Source organism: Aptenodytes patagonicus, chromosome 9 (assembly GCF_965638725.1).
Source record: "Aptenodytes patagonicus chromosome 9, bAptPat1.pri.cur, whole genome shotgun sequence".
NCBI lineage: Eukaryota > Metazoa > Chordata > Aves > Sphenisciformes > Spheniscidae > Aptenodytes > Aptenodytes patagonicus.
The window spans coordinates 10,040,171-10,066,182 of NC_134957.1; the positions used below are offsets into that span (position 1 = coordinate 10,040,171).

Below are 26,012 nucleotides of genomic sequence, written 5' to 3' on the forward strand. Positions count from 1 at the left end.
TGTGTTTTTATACGTTAAACAATAAACAAGGTGGCGTGTGTTTTTAACAGTGTCTCTTGGTAAAGGCTTGAGCCTGTCCTGCCCTCCCTAACGCATCTTTTTTCTCATGCCGAGCTTGACGTGGCTTAGGGAGAGCCCTGGCACAAATGCTGGCTCAGCTGCAAATGCAAAAATCACTATTTCCCACTAAGGCCCTTCACGGTTCACAAGTAATTGAATATACCAGCTTCTAAATGGATGCAGAAGGGAATGCTGCCTCTTCAGGACGCTCTTTTCGGGAGTGAAGTCGACTCACGGCCCCCCTCGCTTTCCCCCAGGCCGGCTCCTGCTGCGGGATCTGAGGCTGCTGGCTCTGCTCTGCGCTGCTCTGCGGCACGGTGGCGTTGTTCTCGGTTTGCCTTTTTTTTGGTTTTGAGGAAACGCTGGATAAAACTCGCTCTTCACTGCGGGAAAAGGAAGAGCATGCGGGTGACTTCGCGAAGTGAAGGTTTATGTAAGGATTGAAGAAAAAAAAAACAAAACCAAAGCTACTCTCGGTAACACACTGGGAAGGAAAAGCGTGTGGTGGGGGCTGCTGCGGGCAGGGGCACGGCAGCCCTCCCCGAAAAAGGCTGAGGGCCCCGGCAGAGAGCGGGGGGGGTCTGGCCCTCCCTGGCCGGGCACCCCCCTCCCACAGACTCCGTGTCTGTCTGTGTGTGTGTGTAGACAGACTGGATGTGTGTTGCACACATGCACGACCAGCCAGGGACCTCGCCGGGTTTGTTGGGGTGTTTGTCACCCACCCACCCACTATATATGTGTGTGTGTATATATAATTATAGATATTATAGATATATTAAAAATATATATGTGTGTACACACACAGACACACATATATAACTGTATTACACACTCTCAAACCCTTGCAGACAGCTATTCTTTTATATATAGACAGTATATATAGAATATGGTGTGTGTGTGTGTATATAGAGACTATATAGTAGTTAATTATGCATGCACATAAACACGCTCAGCCACCCTTTATATGTACCATATATGTATATATACACTTGTATTACACACACACATTCATGAAGACACTTGCTCTTTTATATAGCTATACGTTTATACTCTACACAGTCTCAGACACCCTTTTTATATAGAGGTATAATGTATACAGCATACAACATTTGACATCTATAACATAACGTAATATGTAATTTTTTTTTTTTTTTTTTTTAATTTTTATTATACACATCCACATGCTCACAGACACTATTCTTATGGCTATACTGTTCAAATACATATATATATATATATATATATATATATATATATGTGTGTATAAATAAACCTACATGGTATCCTCTCACACACGCCCCACTTTCTAAAATACATAATATACATACGTATTTAAACATACATAGGCATGTAGGTTTAGTGTCTCCCCCCCCCCGTCCCCGCCCCCCCCCCATTTTATCTACACACCTATATTTATAGTCTAAATGCACACACACACACACACACACACACACACACACACTCTAAGGCATTCTTTCATTTTTATATAGAAGTGTAAAATAATAACACATAATATATAGCATATTTTATAGATGCCATATGTTAAATATTATGTATCATATAGTCTATTATATATTATATAATATCTATATTTGATATTATATAATAATTACTATATATTGCTGTATACTATATATACTTATATATTAGACCATTATGTATTTCATATATATATATAAAAAACCCCACACGCCCTTGCACAGCCTCCTATTCTTTTATGCACATATGTATAGTTACACTCTTACAGTCTCAGACACGTTTTTTCATATATATATATATATATATATATATATATGTGAAGCACACTGATAATACTGAATATATAATGCATCTTGTGTGTGTGTGTGTGTGTGTATATATACACACCCACCCCCCCCATTCACTCTGACAGACAGCTGTGCTTGTGTATATGATAATACTGTAATATATATGTGCATACAAAAATTGTATTATATTGTCTCGCTATTTAAATATTTATGAACCACCACACGCTCACTCTTGCTCACACACAGACATTGTCTTTTATACACATATAGGTGTACTCTCGCCACACACGTCTCAGAGAACCTTTTTATATATATAATATGTATTACTATATAATGTGTAACTATATATATATTATTATAACATATATAATACATATATAGTGTATCTAAACCACATAGAAACCTATGCTTTTATACATTTTTTTTTTTAATACTCTATGCACACACAGGCTCAGATTCCCTTTCATAGAGTGAGACAGAGAGGGAGAGAGAGAGAGAGAGAGAGTGTGTGTATATATATTAAAAAAAAAAAATTCAATATGCAATAGATACTATAACATAAAACATATAATAGATAACCTATAACTATCTTATATAATGCTCATATATCATATCGCTGGTATATAATACACACATATTTTTTTATATGCATATTTGTGTGTGTGTGTGGGGGGGGGGGGGGGGGGTATATTAAAAAAACCCACCGGTTGGACTCAATGATCTTAAGGATCTTTTCCAACCTAAATGAGTCTATGAGTCTGTATTTATACAGTCTCTATACACACAGTATCAGACAGACTTTTATATATCTAAAACATTATTTCTTATATTACGTACAATCTATAATATGCTGTCTATTGTATATATAAAATACAGACACAGCCACACCCAGCACTCGCGAACACCTGTTTACTCTTTTATATACGTAATATTCTCGTATATGTATAAAAATATATTCTCTCTCTCACACACACTCTCACTCTCTCGCTCACACATATTCTTATATACATATGCTCTACAAATATACACTCTCTCTCTCTCTCTCTCTCTCTCTCTCTCTCTCTGTGATATATATACATAATATTTAACATGTAACGGGGGGTGGATGTTGGCCGCACCATCCGGGGGTGCCCCCTTGCCCCCCGCCGGGGCAGCTCGTCAGGGGCTGTTGGGCTCCCGGCCCTGCACCAACATGAAATGAAGATGCTCATCTTGATTTAAGCCCCGAGCGTGTCCCCAAGCGTGTCCCATGGCGCTGGGCGTTGGCGTGACGTGGGCCCTGGGGGGGCCCCACGCGGCCCGCTCCGGCTCCATGCCCGCTCCGGCTGGCCGAAGCACGGCACGGCTCGGCACGGCACAGCCCTCGCTGGCCCGGGCAGTGGCTCGGGGTGCCAGGCGCTGCCCATCAGGCCCATCCCAGGCCTTGGGGGCTTTGTGTGGTGCTGGGGGGGGGGACCCGGCTCGGCCACCTCCCTGCCCTGGTGGGGAAAGCGCCTGTTTGGTGTCTCCAGCGTGACCCAGAGCAGCCCTTGCTAAACCCAGCACCCGAACAGGAGGAGCTGGGCGGTGTGAGGGGATGAGACTAAAGCAATGCTTCAAAAAAACCCCACCCCATTTTTCTGATTTACAGCTTTTCTTCTTTTACAGCTAAATAGGGCAGGGTCCCTGCCCGTCACATCGGAGGTGTGGTGGGGCTCGGGGCACAGGCGGGCGAGCCCTGCGCAACCGGGCTTCAGGTTCACAAAACTGATCCTCTTCCAGCGGTGGAGGCTAAACAGAACGCCGTCGTCGGTCAAAGCAGACTCTTGTCCTGGGCAGCTGCTCTTCTCCGGTGCCTTCCATCGAGGCAGCAGCATCTGGGAAAGGCGAGGAGAGACCTGCCACCTCGGCCGCTCCCCAGCCACCTCCTCAAGCACGCAGCTCCCAACCGCACGGGTGAATTATTTCATAATGCTGTCTACAGGTAGGACAAGTTTGCTTAAACCACAGGCATTTGTTACCTTGCGTTTCACCCGCACAAAGATTTATTGCCTTTGTGCTGCGTCTTTGTTCTTCAAATACGAAATAACCCCAACTCTCAGTTTCTAAACCCCTGCATAAAGGATGGGCAGGTCTGTGGGATGAGGCGGATGCCCTTTACCTGGGTAAAGCCCTCACAACTCACAACCTTGTTTAAATTGCCTTGAAACAAACATTTTACAACTATCAGGGACTTCTATATGCTTGGAAGGCAAAAAGATGACTGAAGGTAGAAGAGCAGCCATCTAATAGCTCTTTATCAAGTGTGACTACATGGGACTGTGTCTTGGCTTGCCCTTTTCACAGGCAACACCTGCCTGTACCTCCCCGAGCTCCCAGCATGGTTTTATCAGCAAGAGCACGGCCAGGTACCCTGTGAGCCCTGCTTCCACTACAAACACACAGGAGGTTGCAGAGAGCCCCACTCTGCCCCGAGCGCTCCTCCTAAAAGGAACAAGCTTGTAACAGAGTGAAGGGAGAGTTACGCTGCTCATTCATGTTGATACTGATTTTATTTAGAAGAAACCATGCAGTTATCCTTTGATGTTTATTAAAGGCACATCTGAACAGCTGCTCTGCAGAAAAGCCTGCTCAGCTTGCACTGAGCCAGAAGCCACATAATCCTTAATATGGCACCAAGCCCGAGAAGATAAACATAGAGGGCTCTCAAGCCTCAGGGGCAGTACGGTGTCACACAGCATCTATCTGCAAGCTGAAGTGTAGGTCTGGGTTGTCACCACTACCATTGGAAGGAAGAGAAAAAAAAAAGTTAGATTTGGAGAACCAAGCCTCACTTTTTCTTCATGCTGTGACTCAAAAATTAGGATGCAGTGGCAAGGAGGGGAGAGGAAAGCAGTGGTACCCTGTTTGGGCTGCTTACTTTTTGAGTGAGGTATGCCAGAAAGATCTAGAGCTAGTCCTGCCGGCAGTCAGCGCAGGAACAGCTTTGAGGCCAATTTGAATTATGGAGAGCCCAGAGTGCCCGTACGGTTCATTTTACATTGTGTGCAAAAAAACCCCCTGACTTTCAGTTTAAGTAGTTACTTTATTCAAGCTACAAAACCAAGTTAAAATTACTACAATATTCACATAGGGCTAGCAGGTTTCTAACTTCACTGAACAAGGAGAGACCAGTGGCCCAAAGAGTACAGAAACACTGACCATTTCATAGCCACCAGCTGGTTTAAGACTACAGACAGTGCCTCCAAGATCAAGCATCAGTGGATCTCACACAGCAGCTTGGAACAGTTCCTCGTGCTGCATCGGAAGAGACCATGCCCAGATTTCCAGTGCAAACGCAAAGTTCTTTCAAGATTATGGATTAAACTGTACCCAACATGTTCACAGCTCAGGATGAAGGCAGCAGCTGGAATGAGCAACCTGGATAAATCACCTCCACTCACTACCAAAATTCCAGAGGAAGGAGGGTTTTTTCTACCATTGGCCCAAGACCCACACGTACAAATATTTACAAAGAATTGGACAGAATCTAGCAAGAACTAGTGTTCGACTCCCTTGCTATGCCAGAAGCTGTTAGGCACAACAGTCATCAGGCTTTTGCTGCAGCAAGAGATCCCAACGCTTTAAAAAAAAAGTCACCAGCAACGTGGCCTAAGGAAGCACAGCACAACCCAGTCATGGGGCAGCTTCTGGGCTCCTCAGTCAAGCTCCTCTTTGATAGGGGTGCAACCAGAGAAGAAGCTGGTATTGCTACTCAGCATTCTCTTCTTTCTCTTTACAAACGGTATCTGGTTCTCTTGGGACTCCTCATCTTTCACGAGCAGGGAAGCAGCAGTGCTGGGCTTCTTCATGAACACGTCTTGGTCTGTGATATCTTTCAGGACCTATCAGAAAAGCAAGGAAGACAATTTTAGAGTTGGTCACTGGAGTTTGGAGGCAGCACATACAGAAGTTGCCAGGCCCACATCAAGAGTTACTTAATTTCTTTGCTCAAGTCAAATTTCTAAGGACAAATTCCTGGGCTGAGCAGGAAGAGACAGCATTTGGAAGAGCGTGCAGAGGGTACACACGGGATAAGTGAATTCGTTTAGCTGAGGCAAAATTACAGCTGCCAAGTCAGAGTACACAATGGCTTAAGAACAGTTAAGTCTGGACATAGACAGATAGGATTTTGTCCTATGAGCTCCTCAGTTACCAGTCTCTTATGGCTGGAAGGTGCAGCAGGAAAGTATGGCAAAGTTTTAGTATGAAAATTTTAAGAGTTCAGCAGGCTCAAAGTGTAAATACAAGCTGGCTTGACAGCTGTAGTCTGTTCAGATTTTTCTAGCAGCAGTCTATCATCTTGTTTTCTTTTTTCTTCTTTAAGATCATCACTAGCCATAAACAAGGTGTGCACACAATTCAGAACCACTGTTCTTTCTTACAGCTTTAGGCAGTACCTTTGTAGTTGGTGTGATGCACACAGGCTGAAAGAAGGTCTCTCCTGCAGTCACTTCAGTGGGGTCTTCGAGTTTGAAGGAACCTTCAGAGTCCCTTGTTTGGTCCTCACACGGTGTGGCATCCTGAGGAGCAGTACCATTTTGAAGCACTTTTACAATATCCATCCCTTCCTTTCCCACCAACAGCTGAAGAAATACTAGGAGTCCCTGAGCCACCTCCCCAGTTGCGAAGTAATTCGTAGCACAGGACACTAGATGCCTCTGTCAGGCAACTGGCTTCATAAAATAGTCGATAATTAAAGAATTACTATGGGAGGTCTCTGCTTCAAATCTCTAAGAGCCAAGAGTCAGGCAGACGTTTTTACCAAGAGTTCTAATGAACATCAGTTGCTCATGAACCTTCCTGATGCTACAACCCCCTCCCCAAATTATCCCTTCCATTCTTGAAAGAACAAACCAAACCTCTGAAAGCAAGTTAAGTTTTTGTGCCATCTGAAGCTAAAGATACAATTTTTATTTACTAAGTGCAAAAGAAAGACTTAAATTGTTTGTCTTTGGATTCATGGCTGACAACTGGCAGTAGGTAAACCGATGTGACTTGGGACGACATGCAAGTTTCTGTATTTAGTGCAAGAGTCTGGTACGGCAGTGGAAAACTTTGTCCTCAGTTACCACAGATAAACACTGAATTACAGTGACATTTACAAGTGTTTCGGGAAGGTGCATAAGCTTTAGCCTGACAAACTCTGCACGTACGCTAATAGCATAACTGCTTATCCATTCACCCAGCTTTGCTTAAACACAGTGTAGTCTGGATGGTGGGCGCAGGCCCTGTCGCACCCACACAGGCAGCGCTACTCACCGGAAAGCCAGGGTCTCTATTTCTGCATTTTGCCGAGTCACAGCTACAGCCTTCAGTGCAGCCCACCTTCTGCTTCCTGCAGCCACACTGCCTATTTCCACATCGGCCCTTGCAGGAGCACTAAGTAAGAGAAGAGTTCTGTGCAGAAAGAGCTTTGGTGTTTTATAGACTGCATCTAGATTGCCACAGCTGTCAACACCTGAAGCAATCTAAAGGCCAGTAGCATCCCCAAGCTGCCATGAACCTTTTATTGTTTCACTGTCAGTCCTGCATCCCAGGAAAAGAAACAGGGCCTTTCCACCTACAGAGCCATCTCCTGCTTCAGTATCCCCGAAATAAGCATCTTCAATTACTCAGTCCCTGACTTCAAGTTATCAAAAGGATGCCAGTTAAACAAGCTAACATCTGCGTGCTAGAAGGCAAACCTGAGTCACCATACCTAGGGCCCTCCATCTAGACGGAGGTGACCCAATTTAGCTACTTCATGGCCCATCAGAGCAGTGAATCTCTTTGCTAGTCTGGGTACGTGAAGCAGTAGCAGACGGCACAGACCAGCTGCTCCAAGCTACAGTTCTGAACCGAGCAGTAACTTGTGCTGGAGTTCCACCAGGCTACGTAAATGAACTCAGAAGAGCCAAGTGCCAAGCACAAACCCTCCTTCCTGCAACACGGCCCAAAAGAACTCCTCAAAGCCCAAACCACGGACAGTACTGTAGTTCAGAATTTATCAGGTTGGCAAGCTGCAGTGAAACGAACTAAAGCTAGACCTTTAAATTCATAAGCTTTTCTGTGGTAACTGCTGACATTTTCAGTCACTCAATAGTGAAATATGTAGTAATTTACCCCTTTGTGAAAGGGGAAGAACACGTCTCGCAATGGGGGTCTAGCTTCACAGCAATCCAAGCCCAAAGAGGCCCACTGGTTCACAGTGACTCCTGTTCAGCACGTTCAAATCATCTCTTCCATCCCATCAGGAATTAACTGAGCAGCAGGCTGAAGCTTCAAGCCCAGCAGACCAATGCAAACAGAAGATGGAAGCCAAGGCCTCTGTCAGGACTAGGAGCCGCAGCAGTACACCACAGTGGCAACAGTACATGGGGATACATGACAGGCCATCCCTTTTTCCCCCTAAAATAGGCTCCATGAAGGAATAAAGTTGCTGCTAGGGCTCACTATCTTGCTGCTGTCTGAAACATAGGCCAGTTCAGCCACAGGTAGCAGGACAGAACATGTGTCTCACAGTAGAAGATGACCTGTTTAATGAAAAACTATTTAGGAAGGTGTTGCTGACTATGGGCAACTTTTGCTCTTTCTGTCAGTCAGAATATGACAAATAACCAATGCCAGCAGCACTACCATATTAAGGCCGTTCAGAACAATAGTGGAGACACTACAATCTCACAGTTTCTCTGTACACATACTAGATCCTTAGGGATACAGGCAAGCGATTCCCTTATAGGTAATAACAAGTCAAAGGTAACTGGATCTTACCCCCATCATGCTTTTCTTCACTCCTTTGACTGCTTTTACCGGAACCCAGTCTGCATCATTCATCTCCCCTCCAGACTCCCCCGAGTCAGAGAACAGCTCTTCCACATCCATTTCTGGGTTTGGTGCACGGGGTTTTGCTGTCGTTTGCCGGCGAGTCTTTGGCTACACACAGAAGTTACAAGCGTTGAGGCCCCAGAAGAAGTAACAGTGGGTTTACATTTTATTAAGGCACTTCAGAGTCCCACCACCACAGCCCCATTCTTCTCAGACAGCCAAGAAGGCTGTAGGGTTAGGGAGGAGACAAGATCAGATTGTCAGGATTTAAATTGACTGATTGAATTTTTAACTGCTATAGTTGACAAATCCTTGGAAATTTAATAATTTGTGTCAGTCTTGACAAAATAGTTTTAAATCAGCACTAAGATTTGGCTCTTTTGCAAGGCAATGATTAAATATTCTGTGACAGATGCCTTGCTCCATGATTCAGAGACTGGAAATGCTACAGAGAAGACACCTGGATTACTAAGGAGGATACAGAGTCAGACATAATTAGACTGAGGAAACAGGTTTGGGGTTTTGTTTGGGGGCCCCCCCCCTTTTTTTTTTTTTAAGATCGAAAACTAGTGCAAGCTAGTTTCAGAATTATTCTGAAAACAGAAGCCTTAAGGACTATCTGAAGTAGAGACCAGGCCTACTTCAACGAGCAGAACAAGATGCTGTGTAAAAAGCAACTTGGGAGAAAGAAACCAAGATTATTAATAGCCAACATTAACTTTTGAAAAAACCCCAGGTACAATACAAGCATGAAAACTGGTATGCAGAATCTTTACTTTGGGTGGAATATAATCAAAAGAGGAATCTGGGGACTCAGATGGCATTTGCTGAATATGACGGAGCTTCTGTCCGCTGGCAACTTGGAGGAGCAGCAGTTTCTGTTAAGAGGGACAAAAAAAATTTAGCTTTGCAAAATACATTAACCCCACCGCCAAGGAGCTCTTATGACTTATGTCTGTACAGATCTCTACCTGCTTAAGAGTGTCATTCTCCTGGAGAAGTTCTTGGTTCTTCTCACAGATCTCCCTCATTTTCTCCAGCTCTTCCTCCTGTTTGCAAGACAAGATGAAATCTGTAGGCTTATGTGGGGGTAGCACAAATAGTTGTTTGGGACAGATTTTTCTATTTGGATCTTTCTTGCAAGATCAAAGGGGCTTCTTTGTATTCTCCAACAGGAGATCAGCTCTGACTAATCAGGAAAATCATTCGTGCTACTACCTTGTTCTATGCATAACACTGCCAATAAAACAGAGAGAATTTGATCCTTTCAGAGTGACCATTTAAGATCTAAAACTCCTTCTATTTCTGAGGCTTATCTCCAAATTAGGTGCACCTAGGACTGATTTTGCTTTAATATGTCACTGAACACGCCCTTCCACAGGAGCTTGCTACACCACTGAATTCTCTTAGTGACAAGACAAGGTACAGCTTGTAACGTGTTTATACGATCAAGTTAAGTTCCTCCATTGCTGATAGCAGAGTGGAGCTGTGCTCAGCAAAGGATTAGTAATAGCATGTTGAATATCCTAACTAAAGGTGTTCCGAGCACGGAAGAAGTTTGCATGAGCTGGTCAGATTGTGGCAGGCCTCATTGCTGCATTTACATTTATTTATTTAATGGAAGAAGATACATGATGAGAAAAGCCACAGGCTTATCCAAACCTGCATAGCAACTATCCCCCTGCAACCAACCGAATTGAGCAGTCTTAGCTACAAATGGAAATGCTCTCAATCCTTCTGCACCTTCCTCACTCTAAAGCTATATTCCAAGTGACAAGTAGCCCTAATGAGCACACACCCCCAAGCCACATCCAGACACTCTACCTGGAACCTGAGTCGCTCTTGTAGCTGTTTCTCTTGCTCACTTAGTGAATCTTCCAATTTCTTCTCTGCTGCTTCTTTTTGCTGAAATTGGCTAAGCAGGTACAGAACCTAAAAGCAAGTTAATATAGCAGAGGCAAACAGGCTTGAATTCCTAGAGACATCTGGCAGCTCAGGCAAAGGCCTTGACAATTTCAGAAAGATTCTTTCTGCCACTTCCAGCACAATTCTGCCCTGATCTACTTTAAAAGTTATCTTGTGCTCAGGTGTAACATCCTCACTTAAAACATTGCAAAAAAGTTATTGAATAAAACAACTTGCATAGGACAGAAGGTGAATAGGAAGATTTCTTGGGCTTTTGTTAGCTATCCTGCAAGAGTCTAACAAATCTCGATCAGATATACAGCAACAGATCGGTTTCAGCACAACACTTTACCTTTATCTCTGAGCAGATCTGGAAATCAGAGTCCCAAGACACAGGAGCTCTCAAGATTTCTATCACTTATGTTTTACCTTCTCCTGGTGGTGTTGTTCCTGCACCAAAAGCTGATTTTGGAACTCAGCCTCCATCTCCGTCATGTGGTTTCGCTCTTCAATCAGCATCTTTTGTACGTCTGAACAGTTGGCTTTACTCTGCTGAAGGCTGCTCTCCAACTTGCTTTCCTGAACTTTTGAGGAGACCAGCTGAAAGACAAAAGCAAGGTGATAGCTTGGGTCAGTGAGTTCCATGTTTCATAGTGTCTGTTGGGGCAGACATGCTTCAGTCTGAAGGCGAAACATTTCTGCCTAACTTCCAACCACCCTAAGAATTGGGCTGGCCATCAGCAACGAGGAGGCTAGATGAGTCATTCAGAGCTAGACATCTGACAGCCAGTATGGCAGTGCAAAACAGCAGGAAGTTTTGTTAACAGTTCTGGATTAATCTCCTTTCCTGCAGCACTTTAAATCTGAGTATTGAGGGGACCCCAAAAATGAATGCTCTCTCATATTAACTCCTTCATTCTTTTCCTTTAATTTCTGAGCGCCAGGGACTGATATATGATTCTGCCTTTGCAGAGTATCAGTTGCTCTTTCCTCAATTCCACGTGAGCCCAATTTCTACTCTCTCCTACCCCCAGTCTCGTTCAAGCTTCTCCCACCCCAACATCCATCCCACTGCTTCCACTCTGACCTCAGAGTGGTCCCCTTGTTTTCCTGCAGATTGCCTACTTGTTCATTCAGTAAGTATTTTTAGGTACTTTCTCTTCTCTTCCACTTTTGAAATTTGTCTCTTCCTTTTTACTATTCCCATGCAAGCCTTCCATAAGCACAGCTTTAGCCAGTATCTCCAGACCTGCGTCTATTCTGTTTCCCTCTTCCCCGTTCTTTTTGGATTTCACTCCCCAAAAGGATCTTTGGTACAGGAGAATATTTTAATCAGAAGTTGCGAGGGAAATAAACCTCATCCAGTACAGCAGTGCTTCACTTGAATTCATCTCTGCTATCAGCCTGTTAGTCACTTCCTTTCATTCCTGGCTAAGCACTTAGAGCCTTTGTTTTCAGTAATAAAATAGGAAGATTCAGGGTTTACCTCTCCAAGGAGATACTTCAAAGCACACTTAGCCTCTAGAATTGTTGCAATACTGTCCCAACGCTGTTTCACACGATCTCCATTGTCTGCATCTAGGAGTTTCTGCTGTAGATCTGCTATCTGGGCACTCCTTTGGAAGGACACATATATTTGCGGTTACAACACAGAAAACCTGGGCTAGTGTCTGGGCTAAAGTTACTGTTACCAGAATATTAGACAAAATAGTTCAAGTTAAAATTTTGACTGCTTAGTACAGCAGCTGGAGTCTGCAATGCTATACCAAGGAGTTTCTCCTCGCCTTCACACTTCCAATTAAAAGTGCAGTGTTTCCCTCATACAGAGATGCTCACAAACAGCTAAGAACAAAGCAATCTTAGTGACTGAGTAGTGTCCTCATATCCCCACGTTTTGGAAAAATTCAAACCGGGAAAGCCACATGGTCTTATTTCATAATTTTTAGTGTCAGTGTATAAGTTATTTTACTTTCTCTTCTGTTTCACAGGAAAGTTGTAGATAGGAGGTGAGGAAAAAAAAAAAACACAGAGGCAAGGCTGTGCAAATCAGCTTTGTCGAACTGCCTTACCTGAGCCCCATCTCAGTTTCCAGGCTTTCTATCTGCTTTGATATGGAAAGGTCCATCTCTGATGCCTGCAAATCTGCGAGGGAGTAGGTGCGTCTCTAAAGAATTACAGCAATGGACAGAAGTGAGCAATAGGTGAAGAAACGCACGCAAGACTGGGCTTTCATTTACAGACATTTCAAAGAGGAGCCATACTATTATAAAAGCCTCCAAGTATCTCTCTATAGCTTAAATTCCATTGCTCCTTCCCAAAAGCATAAAGTCTTTGATAAGGGATGTGAACCACTCACGTCCGCCAGATGCATTGCATTAAGTAACAAGTTACTTCAGCAACTCTGTTCCCCAGCATGCCAGAGGACAGTAACAACATTAACCCCTTTTTCTAGAAAGGGAACCCTCTCCATCCCTACCTTCTGAGGGAAAAGGTCAGATAGGAGTGAGTAAGAGTAAGTGACAGTACTTGCTGAACAGCCAGAGGTGTGGGACAGGGAAAACAGCATTTTCCACTCTCTTACCCGGAGCTTTAGAGGGGGGTTTTCCCCAGCCTCTTTCTTCTCTTTAAGCTGAAGGAGCTCCTGTGCCAAGATCTTTCTGTCCTCCAGAAGGTCTGCAAGGTGCCGTCGAGCCTCTTCAGTACTAACGAGAACCTCTACTTCGTTTGCAAGCCAGCTCTGCAGGAAAAAAACCCCACCAAAACCTCAAAAAACAGTATAGTGGTTCACTGTAGTCTCAACTTCAGGACTGAATCCTTCTCTGAAATGCCTTCACAGATAAACTGAATAATCACATTGCCTCCCTAATATGTAACTCCATGTTCCTCCCCTCTGCTCTCCAGCCATCAACCCCAGCAGCACCTACTGAGTTAAAGCTAAGTTTGCCCATTGTTTGTGGGAATGCACAACACAGTCACCTACTTTTACTCGTGCAGCAACTCCTTCCATTCCCCGATTTTGACTCTCCTTCCGTTTATCTGCAGCCTCCCGTTGTTTCTGCAGAGCGTCCTTTAGGCGCTTGTTAGCAGCTGCTGCCTGTAAAATATTTTACACAAAAGCTGAACAGTAGTTACTTCACTTAATCTGCAAAGGCTGAAAACATGAGGTATTCACAATGCAAGCCAGACATTGAGACAATGAGAAGAGAGTATAAGGTTAATAAAACTTCAGGATTAATTGAAGACTAGAGAGTCCCTGACTTAGTTTCCTTTGCTGAGATTCCTGGTTTAAAGAGAATCTGCCTCTAGGCCTAAAGGTAGAAGAAAGCATCCAAAATAGTTTCAAGATGCATTTCTCCTATACAGCGATCCTGAAAGAATTTTGAACTGCAGTCTAGCATATCCACTCAAGCTCATTTTACTTTCTAGCTTGGCTATCTGTAATATACTATATATATACACGCATTATAGTATATATATACACACACACAATAAATAGATTTGCCACAGCAGCCTGATGCTCAAAGGGTAATCTACCCTTTAAGGAGCAGATTTAACTAGAATCCCTCAAAGGCTACAAGACAGAAGCATGGTATTTTTCTACAGAGACACCTCTATTTCCAGACCTCCAAACTGCGTTAAAGAAGTTTTTTGCATATCCTATTACAACCTCTGACCACACTTTGCAGACCTTTAGGATTTGGTCAGGAGTTTCTAGCAGATATTGGCTCCTTACCTCTTCTGTTTTGCGCCGAAGTACATTGGCCTGCTTCTGGAAATCTCGTTCTAGCTTAAGTAGCTCATATTGTCTCTTGCGATCCTGCAGGGAAATAGTGTTAAGACAGATGGAAAAAAATCACGTCACATTAATACCTATGGCCAGTTTCACACTTCTTGGAACAGAATAATTACATTTGCTGTCCTGCAGCGCAAATGCTTCATGATAATAATTTCACTGATCGTTACAAGCTTAAGCCATGTAGTGCCTCTGAGAACAAATGGCTGTTAGGCTTAAAGTGGCTAGAAGGGGCTCCACACTTTCCATCAAAAAGGTTTAGGAGCCTGAAGGCTGTAAGAGACAGCAGACCAAAAGTTTAAGACTTAGTGTCCCAAAGCATGGAGGAGCAAGCTTCTTACAGTAAGAATTCCTGTGAGACCAGAACTCAAGAGGTACAGGTGTTTGCTGTCCATTACACTCAAATGCTACAAGCCAGCTGGATTTCATTAACAGTTCTCACTGTTTACCTGCAGATTCAATATTCATTTGAAAGTTTAAATACCTCCCATTCTGTGGCCAAATCCTACCACTTTAAATACTTAGAAATATTAAATATATGCCTTCTGCTTTAGGGCTGAATCATGACGACTGTGTTGATTGCTTTAAGATTGCCAGACACAAGCAAGCAAGTCAATTTATGACAACTGGTGAAAGGTGGCAACCATATGAACTAATGTTATCTTCAAAGCATTCCCCAAATGTTTTTCAGATGCTTGCAAGTTAAACAAAGCCTTGCAGCAAACACTTTAATGATTTGTTTCACTCTTCGGAGGGAGGTACAGTTTCAGGGCTTATTGTTTGCTCACCCGTTCTTTCAGCTGGATCACTTCCTTGTCCTTCTGTTGTTTCCATTGCCTGAATTTCTCAGCATCATCCTTCATTTGGCGCATCAGCTGTACCCTTTGGTTTTTCATTTCCTGAAAAACAGAAATGGGTGGAAGAGTTGTCCAGTATTTGCATTCTGGGTGGTTTCAACCTGCATTCCCCTAGTGTGTCTGTCGGCGTGCGGGTGGCAGATGGGAAATATTACAGTGTGCTGCTCACTCAGAGTACCTGCTTAAGGACACTCTCCAAGTGCCAAAACCCAGGAATTCATCTTTTAAAGCATAAATAGACACACACATGCATGGTATACACATGGAAATCAAAGTGAAGTGATTTAGACTGAGGGAATAAGTTACCAGAATAGCCAGAAGACACTTTGGACTTTTATTCCTCCAAGTTTCAAGAGCCACCTGCTTATTGTATTACACCAGCAATGGTGGTCATGTAGCCAAAGGAGTCTTGCCAAAAAACTGGTGTTCTCAGTCTAACAAAACAGAAAGTGTGAGTGCCTTCTGTCTGGAATCTGCTTTGCCTACACTGGAGCAAGGCTGAGAACTGCATGCTAGGGTTAGTTACCCTGATCTCCTGGTTCAGTTTGGAGACAGTGCGTTCTGTAGATTCCTTCAGTTTTAAGAGCTTGGATTGCTCATTCAGCTTTTTCTTCAGCTCATTAATTTGCCCTTCCAGCTCCTGAAGTCTTTTCCGACGCCGTTCACTCAGTCTATAAAGAAATCACATTTTAAAACCAGCCCCCCTACTGACTGTTATTCTCAAACAAGTATTCTCCAACTTTGGAGACAACTTATGAAAAAAATAAAGCAATTGTGCATTATTGTCTTTCCCACTGATCCTATCAGGCTTCTCTGCAATTCATACAACTCACATGACATGTTAAATGGATGCATTTGCACCAAAAGAAGAGCAGCTTTTACAGATAGCTGAAGTGCAAGACAATGAATTTTCACAGGTGCATTAACACAGTTTTCAGTGCTATAAGTCACACAGCTTGTGTAGTCACTCTTACTTGGCTTGGTTGACATCCTTCTTTGCCATATGTAGAGCAAGGATCAGCTCCTCCTTTTCTTTTTGCAAACTACTGACCTCCAGTTCCAGATCCTTGATATTTGTCTAGAAAGGACAAGAATAGTAAGCCTCCAAATAAAAACCTTGAAGCCCCACTCTGAGACAAAGCTTTAAGACAGGAGGCCTTGAGAAAACGTGTTCCTTTCAACAGGCTGTAAACCACCTTATCTAAAAGCAGTACAAGCATCAAAAGGGCTAGTCCTCCCTACACTGAAATCTCAGTCGGTCAACAGAACCATTGTGCCAAACTAAAAAGTTGTGACTGAACAATTTCAGAGATGGGAGATCCCAGCACAGCTAGTGAACAGGGGAAGCCAGATCAGCTGGCTGTACTATGAGACTTAACAGTGACGTACTTGCATTTTGGCTTGGTGTGGCCAAGCAAGCCCCCAAAGTAAAAAGTAGAGAAGCCCATTTCACACAGAACAGCTAGCGGCTAATAGCTTATTTCAGGGAAAAGACCGTCTTCTGGCAGTAGAGCTATTGTAGATAGCTGGGCATGGTCATCCCCCCCCCCACCTTCTCTGTTGACACCTGTAGTTAACTCCTCCCCATGCCCAAGGGGGCAGTGACCCAGCTTAAGGAAAGAGATAGACCCAGTAAGAACATGCTCATGAGAGGACAGATCTTCTCTTCCCTTTCCTCCTCAGCATGGAGTGACTGCATTAATTGGGAAAAATAAATTGAACATATCCTTACAAGAACTATTTCAGAAGAGTTTACCTGGTATTGGGACTGAATGGGCTCCAGCTGACTATCATTCTGTGTCATTTTTTTGGCAAGTGCCTCTTTTAGAGCCAGGGCTTTATTCAATTCAAGCAGCTCTTTGGACATCTGAGCTTGACGGAGGGCATGTTGAGTGGTGAAGTCATCCGAGGGTCTCTTGGTATCCTGGCCCATTTCTGCTTCCTGGAAGAGACACAGCAATGAGCTGGAGAAGCCAGTCCAAAGCTCTTTAACTATGTGATAGCAGTTTCTGCGGAACATTCAAATTCATTTTTTACATAAAAAATTAGATACTCAGAAGTGAGAACAGGTTATTGATCTTGAACACATTGAGCAAATAAGAGCATAGAAAGGCAACACATACAAAAGTGACACAATATTTACCAAACATTTGGATTTGAAAACTAGCATAAGGACACAGATAAAAGAGGAGTGATGAGGGGATAAAAACATGCCCCTGGTAAGGTCTGCGCTGCTGGACTCCCCTCACTTACAGCTGTAGCATCCTGTTCAGAGTTTGCCATCTCTGGAGCAGCTTCCATCGCAGCAGCATTTTCACTCTATATAGGACAAAGAAGAAAATTTTGTTAAAAAATGAGAGATGAAGTAAAATGAAGCTAATAACAGTCTGTTGGCCTATTATGACAAAGCATAATGTTATTCTCCTCTGTCCAGAAAGCTATCCCTGGAAAGAGGATGCCATTGTCTCCCTCTGTTAGTAAAGTGAGCATACTCCTCCTAGACTAGCTGGACAAGGCAGCCCTTCTAGTCTTCCCTGAACTCCAGCATTGGCAGCCAGCTCCTCACAAGGGTAAGGAGTCTGGGAACAGTGGGAATGTCTAGCGAGGGAGAACAGGGAAGTTTCTGAATTAGACAAAGATTTGGCAACGTCTATTTAACAGTTTCAGGTCCCTGCAGTTTGGGTTGCTCATTAAAACTACCAAGTTTATAACTCTCCTTCCAACTTCTGGACTGTAAATCTATGCTAATCTCCCACTATCAGATTCTTTTATGGAGACTCTTCCTTTTCCCCCACCACATGCAGCCACTCAAGCACAAGTGGCCTCTCTGCAGCATTAAAAGCACAGCAGGACAGCTTGTTTTGAAGAGGATATCAAGAGTCATTTAATGCTTGTAATTCCTAGGCTCCTTCAGCAAAGTTTCTGCAGAGTGGAATCCCCTGCTCAGCAGACTGGCAGAAGAACCCTAGGTTCCATTAGTAAACTTGCTTGGCACGCTCTTCTCTCCCTGGATTCAGTCTTACCTGCAACTGAACCAACACTTGCTGCAGACTGCGAATCACCTCTACGTTCTCTTTTAGTTCCTCATCTTCCACAGTCTCTACCAGCTTCTGCAGATCAAGCTTGCATCTGCAATGCAGACATGGGAATAAGTCCATGAGCATTACATGGCACGTTTGTGTCACACATGTCAATGAGGAACAACTTTCCCCTCTGAACATACAAGTGAGTTCTGGATGAACAAACACAAATTGACTGTATCCAGTTTATCCCAACAAAAACATTTAAAGACATTTCCTCAGCATGAGTAGGGTGTGGAAACAGACTTACACAGCATGTTGCTGAAGTTGCTCTAGTTTGGCATTCATCTTCTCATTTTCTTGTTCTGTCTAAGGGAAGTCAGAATTATACTGAATCGTAGTAAAAGCAAGATAAGAAGCCAGAAAACAGCTAATTTATTTGTAGCAAAAGATATGTTGTCAGTCTGTGGCAAATCAACACACTGAAAGATCTTGCATGATCATTGCCACTAGTTTGTTTAGACTTAACACCCTTTTTCCACAGGAATATACACTGCAGTGAATCAAAACAAAACAGAGCAGGGGAGTGGGAAGGGGGGGGGGGAGAGAGAGAGAGCGCACACGCAAGTGCTGGTATTTAAAACATTAAAGCAACAGAAAAGCTGAAAGATTCAGGTCTACTTCTCCCCAGTGAAGTCACCAGATCTATATGCTCTGACAGGCTCTGGGAGACTTTTGGTTTTGACTACCTGATAGCCAGAGATCTGAAATAAATGTGAAAGGAACATTAAAAGAGAGAGAGATTCCTAACATGCCATCAAGTACAGGAGCTGCTATTGATTAATCTTCAGCTAAAAGGGGAAGTCATGCAATTTTAAGCTCTTCTTGGGTAATTGAACCTTACCAGAATGATCCTCTCCAACATCTGTGCTGTCTGACCAGCGGCCTCACTCAGCCCTCTGCTCAGCTTTTGATTCTCCTCCATTAGCGACTGGTTCTTCTCCATCAGGGACTGAAGATTCTCTGACGGTGCCATACTACTAAAATATTAAGGACCGGTTTGCTCGTGAACATGACTTCACCAGAAGTTTGTAATAGCACTGAAGTTACCTCAGTAATAAATATAGGTTGTAGCAGATGAACAGAAATAAATGGAAGTCTAATCTGAATTCAAAAATTTAAGTAATGCAGCATATCAAAAGTAGACATTTGCAAGAGAAGAAAACACCCTTTTGAAACAGTAATGTTGTTTAACCAATGGGAAGTCTGTAAACTGCATGTACTTGGGTTTTGAAACATCCTCAGAGGACAACACCTACACAACCCAATTTTTCCTGCATTTTGTGCTTTTAAGAACAGTGGAGATGCCCTATATTTAGAGGTAGAGGGGTGAGGAAGAAAAGACGGGTGGATGGATCTGAGAAACAGATACTTAGTTAGGAGACATCGTCTAGTTCCTCTCATGTTTCCTACAACTGATTTTTGCAGTCTTAAGGGGTTTGCTCTAAAACTGACCCGTACATGCATGGAATTTCAGTAAGCATGGAAAAAAGAACAAAAGGAGAAAAAAAATTGTCCAGATCCTATTAGAAAGCAACCAGTTTGCTCTACCCACACTCCACAACACTGTCTAGAGCGAAGGAGATCTAGAGCCTTTGCTGGTGTGTGACAGCTATCAGTTACATTGAGCATTAATCTACAAAGCTTACTTCAGAGACACTGGCAGGGTCCCTCCATGGGCCTGCAGCAGTAACACCTGTAGCTGTTGTACCTAGAAAGACAAACAATTACTAGTTGTTAATCTCTCCCATATAGTAACTAGATGGTTGAAGCAGCACTATTAAAATCCTTAGTCTTAATATGAGTCACTTGCTCCACAACTGTCCTTTAACCATTGCCTATGGAAAGGAATCATGTTGCTACAGTATTTCAAGTAATTTACTCCTAAAAAAACCTACCTTCTCTTCATCAGGAACGCTCAGATCAGCACATTAAAGTCACCCACAGACAGCTGACATACTGTTCTGTGCAGGGTGTCAGAGACCTCGCTGATCCAAAGGGCAGGTCTCCCACTTTGCTGAACCAATGCTCTGTTGCTACCTTTCACATGAGAGAGAGTCAGATCACTTGCCTTCCTAAGCTACTTGAACAGGTGATTTGAATTTATAGTATGATAATAAACATTCTGGTGAACACTCCTACGCAGTAAGCAAAACCACTTACTTGCTCCATCGTGGAACAAGATTACCGAGTTTTCCTATGGAGAGGTGGCATGAAAGACTGTATCATACACATACAGTCAAGTAAGCACAGCAAGCCTGCTTAACTCTCATCAGTAGACAAGCCCTTGGGCACTTCTGGCTTTGGGTTTAACCAATCCTAGTTTATGCAACTTATTTCCCTCTGAAGCTGACCACGTAGGAACACTCATCACTCTGTAATGGACATGGGCAGCCGATGTCAGCAAGACAACCATCACTGTATTTCTAATTTTGCCTGTAGCCTAATGGGCAGGCGATGGTTTGTTCAGTGGAATGGAAATGTAAATCACGCTAACACCACCATTTTTCCACGGCATTGAATAGTTGCTGTAGAATTACAAGAAATATTCATGCATTCCCTTTACAGCCATCTCAAGAGACAGAGAAACACATACCAAGTATTTTTTGCATATTTTGTGTAGCTAGGCATCCTGTGTCTTTGCTTGCTGTTTACCGAGCTTAGTACCAAAAGGATAGATCTACTCCTCTCACGTGAAGAAAGCACCCAGTACCTGCTGCTTTAGGTGATGCAACTCAGCCGCCTGGGGATCAAGGTTGACAATTGGTTTATTTTTTATTTTTCTTGCTCTGTCAGCATAACGCAAAGTATTTAGAGTTTCTTCTAGATTGGAATCTGCTGGGCTTACACAGGCAATCATGAGAGTGTGGCTGTTACCACCCAGAGAATCTGAGAAGGAAAACAAGGCATAATCAAAGCTTTGAGAGAGTACAAGAATGACTGGTAAGATACCATCAAGATATCTAAGACCGCATGAGTGCATCTCCATACTACAGCTAGAAGAAGATATCCAGCTGTAGTTTTGTGTTATTGTCATCTACTTTCTCCTCTGCCCCAGTCAGTACTATACTAAAGAGCTTTTTTGAAAGCCAAAGTTATGTCTCAGCTCTGAGCACCAATGATTTCACATCAGAAGCCCCAGTAATATCGTTGTCCTGTTAAGTAATTTCTGTAATTGCTGTAATTTCTGTATGCCACTTCTGGCATAGTTCTTTCAGGTTTTCCCCTCCCTTCTCCCACACAATAATACTCAAGACCTCCATGGATATCCAGACATCAGAATTCACACTATCTTCCAATTTAAAGAATTATTGGCTAGGAACATATTTGTTCAGATCATCACGCGGCATGGCATTTTATCCTTCGGTTTTACACTATCGTATATTGGCTACTTAAAACTTTTGATCAGAAAAAAAGGGCCCCGCATCCAGCTCTGCATAATCCAGTTTCTTTTTATTAGATACTTTCAGATACGGAAAATACTGAAGAGCCTAACTTTTTGTACCAAATTATTTAACTACCAAAAAAAATCCCAGTAAATTGCATTACTATAGCTATGCCCATATTAAAGGCTAATTTAGATAAAATGCATTACAAGACCATCGCAACTATTGAAAAGTAAGTACCACAAAGACCAGATATTCAGACTAAGAAAACGAAAGATAAATATGATGCGCACAGTGAAAGCACAGACAGCTTGAGCTCCATTTTGGTTGCGATATCCTCCAGTAAGTAGCTATAATTAGGGTATAATAATAGATCTCTGCCTACAGACTTAAACTTCTCATCTTCCTTCTCCCCACCAAAAAAATGCACTGAATTTGTCTAGTTTTCTCCTATAGCATAGGAACTGCAAGAGAGCAGGACTCATGAGTCCATCTCAATGCATTTGCAACCTAAAAATAAGAGTACAGAAAAGGTCTAGCTTCAGTGAGAAGAGGAACTAAACCAATAAATGCAATCCCTTTGTCAACAGCAGCTACCACTTTGAACCGTGGTTGTATGGCTTTTGGTTTTTTGCTGCTTTGTTATTTAAAGTGCATCTGTAGATTTAGGCTTTATCATCATCTGTCTCTTACCTTGCAACAGTCTCGTTAGCTTTGAGTCTCTGTAGGGAACAAACCCACCCTTTTTATTTTCGTCACCAAGAGCACTAATCACATTCCCCAGGCAGAGGAGACCTCTGTTTATGTTGATGCCTGCATACAAACAGATGACAGCGAGTACAGCCACCTCAGTAGCTAGGAATTGGTCATTTCCTGTCCTTATTAAAAAATTTTAAAAGGTTAAAAAAGGACATTATAAGGGTTAAAGAACTGTTTTGCTTTTCCTGACAAAGACTCAATTTATTAACTCAAAAGTGGCAAGAAACCCAAGCTGTACCAGTCCTTTTCCTACAGACCTTCTTTTAGTCTGTCTCCCTCAGCCTTGGTCTTCTTTTGTCTCTCAGAGCCAGCAAGATCAACCAGGTGCAGCTTGGAGTGAAAACTGCTGTTCCTATGGCAGAAAAACTATTTTACTCTCTCAAGTAAACATGCAGTTAGGAAAGAGGCAGTCCAGTAGTTACTACAGTTGAGCCACTGGGCTGAAAAATATAATTCATACCAGAGACAGCCAAATAAAGGAACTGCCTCAAGAGTAGGTCAGCTGAGTTCATCCAAGACCAAGAAAGAATGACAGGACTACGAAATTTTGCATAAGTCTGACTCCGAACAGCTGCTAGGAGTGGCTGCGTGATCACACTTACTTGTCATTTTTCTTTTTCTGATCAATGCAAATGGTGAAGATGGCATGGGACCGTGAGGACTGGGAGTTCATTGCCGTGGAGGCCACCGTTCTGGAATTGTTCCCTTGCTCTAGGCAGGATACAGTATCTTGGGCACAGGTGACATTTCTTTCTGTTAACCCTACAATCTGTATCCAGGAAGAAAGCATCATTTATCCTCTCCTCCCTCTTCACCCCGACTTACATCAGAAAAATTATCCTCTGTCTTAGACTATGGCAGACAAAGTGAAGTCTCTGTAAATATAAATACGCATTCACAAGAATCAGTCTCACTTCAAGGCAGAGACTTGAACCCCCTAGCTGCCCTCAGATATCCCCTGGCCAAGCTGGGAGCTGAAAGGGGAAACTGGCTGAAGGTGGTGAGGTATTTTTGTGAACAGAGCGGAGGGGAGGCAGGTATTAGGGACATAAAGGACAGAGGGGACCGAGTAGTAGAGACTGGTCGTGCTCCTTGGCAAGCTTGCGCTTTCCCTGAAGGGCCTGTCTCCCTGGATCACAATGCCACTACTAACGCATGGATGAGTCGCACCCCAGTACTTTAGAGGTGACAATGAGCAGCACAAGATTACACATAACAAACGTTAACGGATCAAAGCTACAGGTGTCATGCACACCTAAGCTGCACGTATGACAACCAACAACCTACCCACCACCGCAAACTGAAACTGTGCGAGTGAAGCACAACCAGTGGATGGACTTTTAACTACAAAACAAGTACACAGAGCAAGCAGTAGCACAAGGTTTTTCTGCACTATGCTATAAGCACACATCTGTACAAAACTGCTAAGAAAAATAACTTGGGCACTTAAATAGTTTCCCCTCAGGCTCCCTTTGTTGCATGCTACTTCTGCCAAACTGAAGAGTACAATTGCAACAGAGTTTGGGTCCCTTTACCAAATTTCAAAGTACAACATTCTCAGATATTCACCTAAATCAGCCTTCAAAAAAAGTCACAACAGGACTTGTAAGCAGCTTTGTCATGAATGTCTAGCCTACTGATGTTACTCTGAGTAAACTTATGGATCATCAACAGCTCAATTTTGAGAGGAATGAGTAGTTGTGATGATCTCATATGCTCTAATATAAAGCAGTGCTCAAAGAGTCGGACACTTGTTTCACTGAAACATTCGTCCCGAGCCATGTCGCCCCCTTATATACCCATATCTAACAGTGCAACAAACCTTTATGCCTTCTTTTGGATCTTCCCGTATACTGATTTGGGAAGACCGTTCTCTTGATGGGCACAGCAGGTCTAGGATATCCTCATTGTAGATCTGAAAGCATCAGAACAGCAGCTCAGAGTTAGCAGCCGTGCAAGGGAACAACTTGCATAAAGAAAGACTGAAATCATGGCTAACTCTGCATGACATTCTGTTCATTTTACCTTTAGAGAAAGATACCTAGGACTCAGAAACCAGTTCCTGACAGGACCTTACGTAGTCTTAGGTTTTGATTTAATAAATACCTATCGCTTGAAGGAGGTGGCCTCATTAAAGCTCACTTTATCTGTAATTCATAACTTTATAATAGTTTGAAAGTCAAAACAACTTTTACCTCTAGATAAGAAACTCTGAGGATGAATTCCCAATCCTGCCTTTGCTCCTTCTCCTTAAATAGCAGTTTGATTACCCGAGGGATGACCCCCACACTAGGTTCATGCTCTTGATTGGCAGTGTAGGTACCTCCCATAGAGTAAGTTTTTCCAGATCCCGTCTGTCCGTAGGCTAAGACAGTAGCATTATACCCTAGGGGAACAAAGGGTGCCTGGATCAGACGGCCACGTGGGAACCAGAAGAAACTTTGATGAACAAAGCTGCATTTTAGTAAAAGCATCCTTCCAAAAAAGCCCTGTCCCTCACTGTCGGTTTACACAACCTTTATGCACAGGTCACAGTTAGCAACATCAAGGAAAAAGTCAATGAAGAGCTCCCCAAAGCACAGAAAAAAAATTATTATTCCAGCTCTTTTTTAAGTCTGCTCTGTTGCTTTACTAGAGTTAGTCATAGAAACGCAGTGTATGCTCTTTCTCCTCCCAGCTCCACTGTAGCATCGGTAACAGCTTCTGGCATAGGATGCTTATCAATTCATCTTATTACTCTCGATAAAATTCTCTTGCCTTACGTAAATAGCTTCAGGAACCAAAATGACCCAGTAAAGACACACAAGCCATTTCGATAGCCCTATGGAGTACAACAGGTTGTAAACAGGTAAGATCTGGCACTTCTCCCTAGAGGCTGGAGTCGGTATCCTATGTGTTATCTAGACTTTATTTTCTGAGAAGATCAAAGAAGAAATGAGTTGGAATGGAGAATTAAACAGCGCAGCGCCGCCTTCCACACAGCTGAGCCCACCGAAGTCCCCAGTATCTTAACACGGAGCTTGACCTCAGTTACCACAAACCTTTGAAGATGCCCCGTATGAGAGGGGCGACAGCTGTGCTGAAGACTTCCTCCTGCTCAACAGAAGGGTCGAAGACATAATCATACGTGAACGCCTTATCGTTACCTACGACCACCTGCGGAGGAGAGGAGAGGAGAACAGACAGCGCTGACTACGCCGCCCCAGCAGCCCGGCGGCGAACCCCGGGGCAGAGGGGGAGGCAAGGCCGAGCCCCGGGCGCGGAGGGCTGGCTCCTTTACTTGCGGTTCCCCCGGCACGAAGGACAGGCACATCTGGCACCCTTCGCCGGTCTCCTTCGGCACCAAGGGGCGGCAGCGCAGCGCCACGCGCACCGGGATCACCTTCTCGTCTTCCCTCACCATCTTCAGTCGCCGCGGCCGCCCTGCGGAGGAGCGGAGCCGGGTGAGGCCTCGCGGGAGCAACGCCGGGGGGGGGGGGGGGGTGCCGGTAAGGCACCGCCCCGGCGGGGCCCAGCGCTGCGGCCCGCAACCCCCGCCTGGGAGCCCGGGGCCTGGGAGCCCGGGGCCTAGGCCGGAGGGG

General features: G+C 43.7%; 1 protein-coding gene across 2 annotated transcripts; it reads right to left on the reverse strand.

Annotated features, from left to right (window-relative positions):
* Positions 1-4,670: 4,670 nt before the first annotated feature.
* Positions 4,671-25,834, reverse strand: KIF4A (kinesin family member 4A). Of its 2 annotated transcripts, XM_076347086.1 has the most exons (30): positions 25,712-25,834; positions 25,473-25,587; positions 24,627-24,817; positions 24,254-24,346; positions 23,034-23,200; positions 22,689-22,783; positions 22,366-22,485; positions 21,000-21,175; positions 19,936-19,997; positions 19,131-19,266; positions 18,537-18,595; positions 18,230-18,335; positions 17,460-17,525; positions 16,963-17,148; positions 16,181-16,284; positions 15,733-15,877; positions 15,138-15,248; positions 14,290-14,373; positions 13,537-13,650; positions 13,138-13,293; positions 12,626-12,720; positions 12,043-12,172; positions 10,986-11,156; positions 10,476-10,583; positions 9,623-9,700; positions 9,428-9,529; positions 8,598-8,759; positions 7,107-7,226; positions 6,245-6,367; positions 4,671-5,689 (listed from the first exon to the last, which is right to left on the reverse strand). In XM_076347086.1, the coding sequence occupies exons 1-30, from the start codon at positions 25,832-25,834 to the stop codon at positions 5,504-5,506; spliced, it is 3,684 nt and encodes a 1,227-aa protein (XP_076203201.1). In that variant the 3' UTR covers positions 4,671-5,503. The 2 variants fall into 2 exon arrangements, with proteins under 2 accessions (XP_076203201.1, XP_076203202.1); XM_076347087.1 differs by lacking the exons at positions 7,107-7,226; positions 25,473-25,587; positions 25,712-25,834 and having other exon boundaries at positions 24,627-24,810.
* Between the last annotated feature and the right edge of the window lie 178 nt (positions 25,835-26,012).

What these genes read in the sequence shown, in the direction of transcription:
- KIF4A (XM_076347086.1), bottom strand. Translation starts at nt 25,834, where the DNA reads ATGGTGAGGGAAGACGAGAAGGTGATCCCGGTGCGCGTGGCGCTGCGC. An exon ending in TCAGAGTTTCTTATCTAGAG is followed by an intron (nt 24,347 to 24,626) that starts GTAAAAGTTGTT and finishes TGATGCTTTCAG; the next exon opens with ATCTACAATGAGGATATCCT. An exon ending in AAGGATGTCAACCAAGCCAA is followed by an intron (nt 15,878 to 16,180) that starts GTAAGAGTGACT and finishes ATTTCTTTATAG; the next exon opens with ACTGAGTGAACGGCGTCGGA.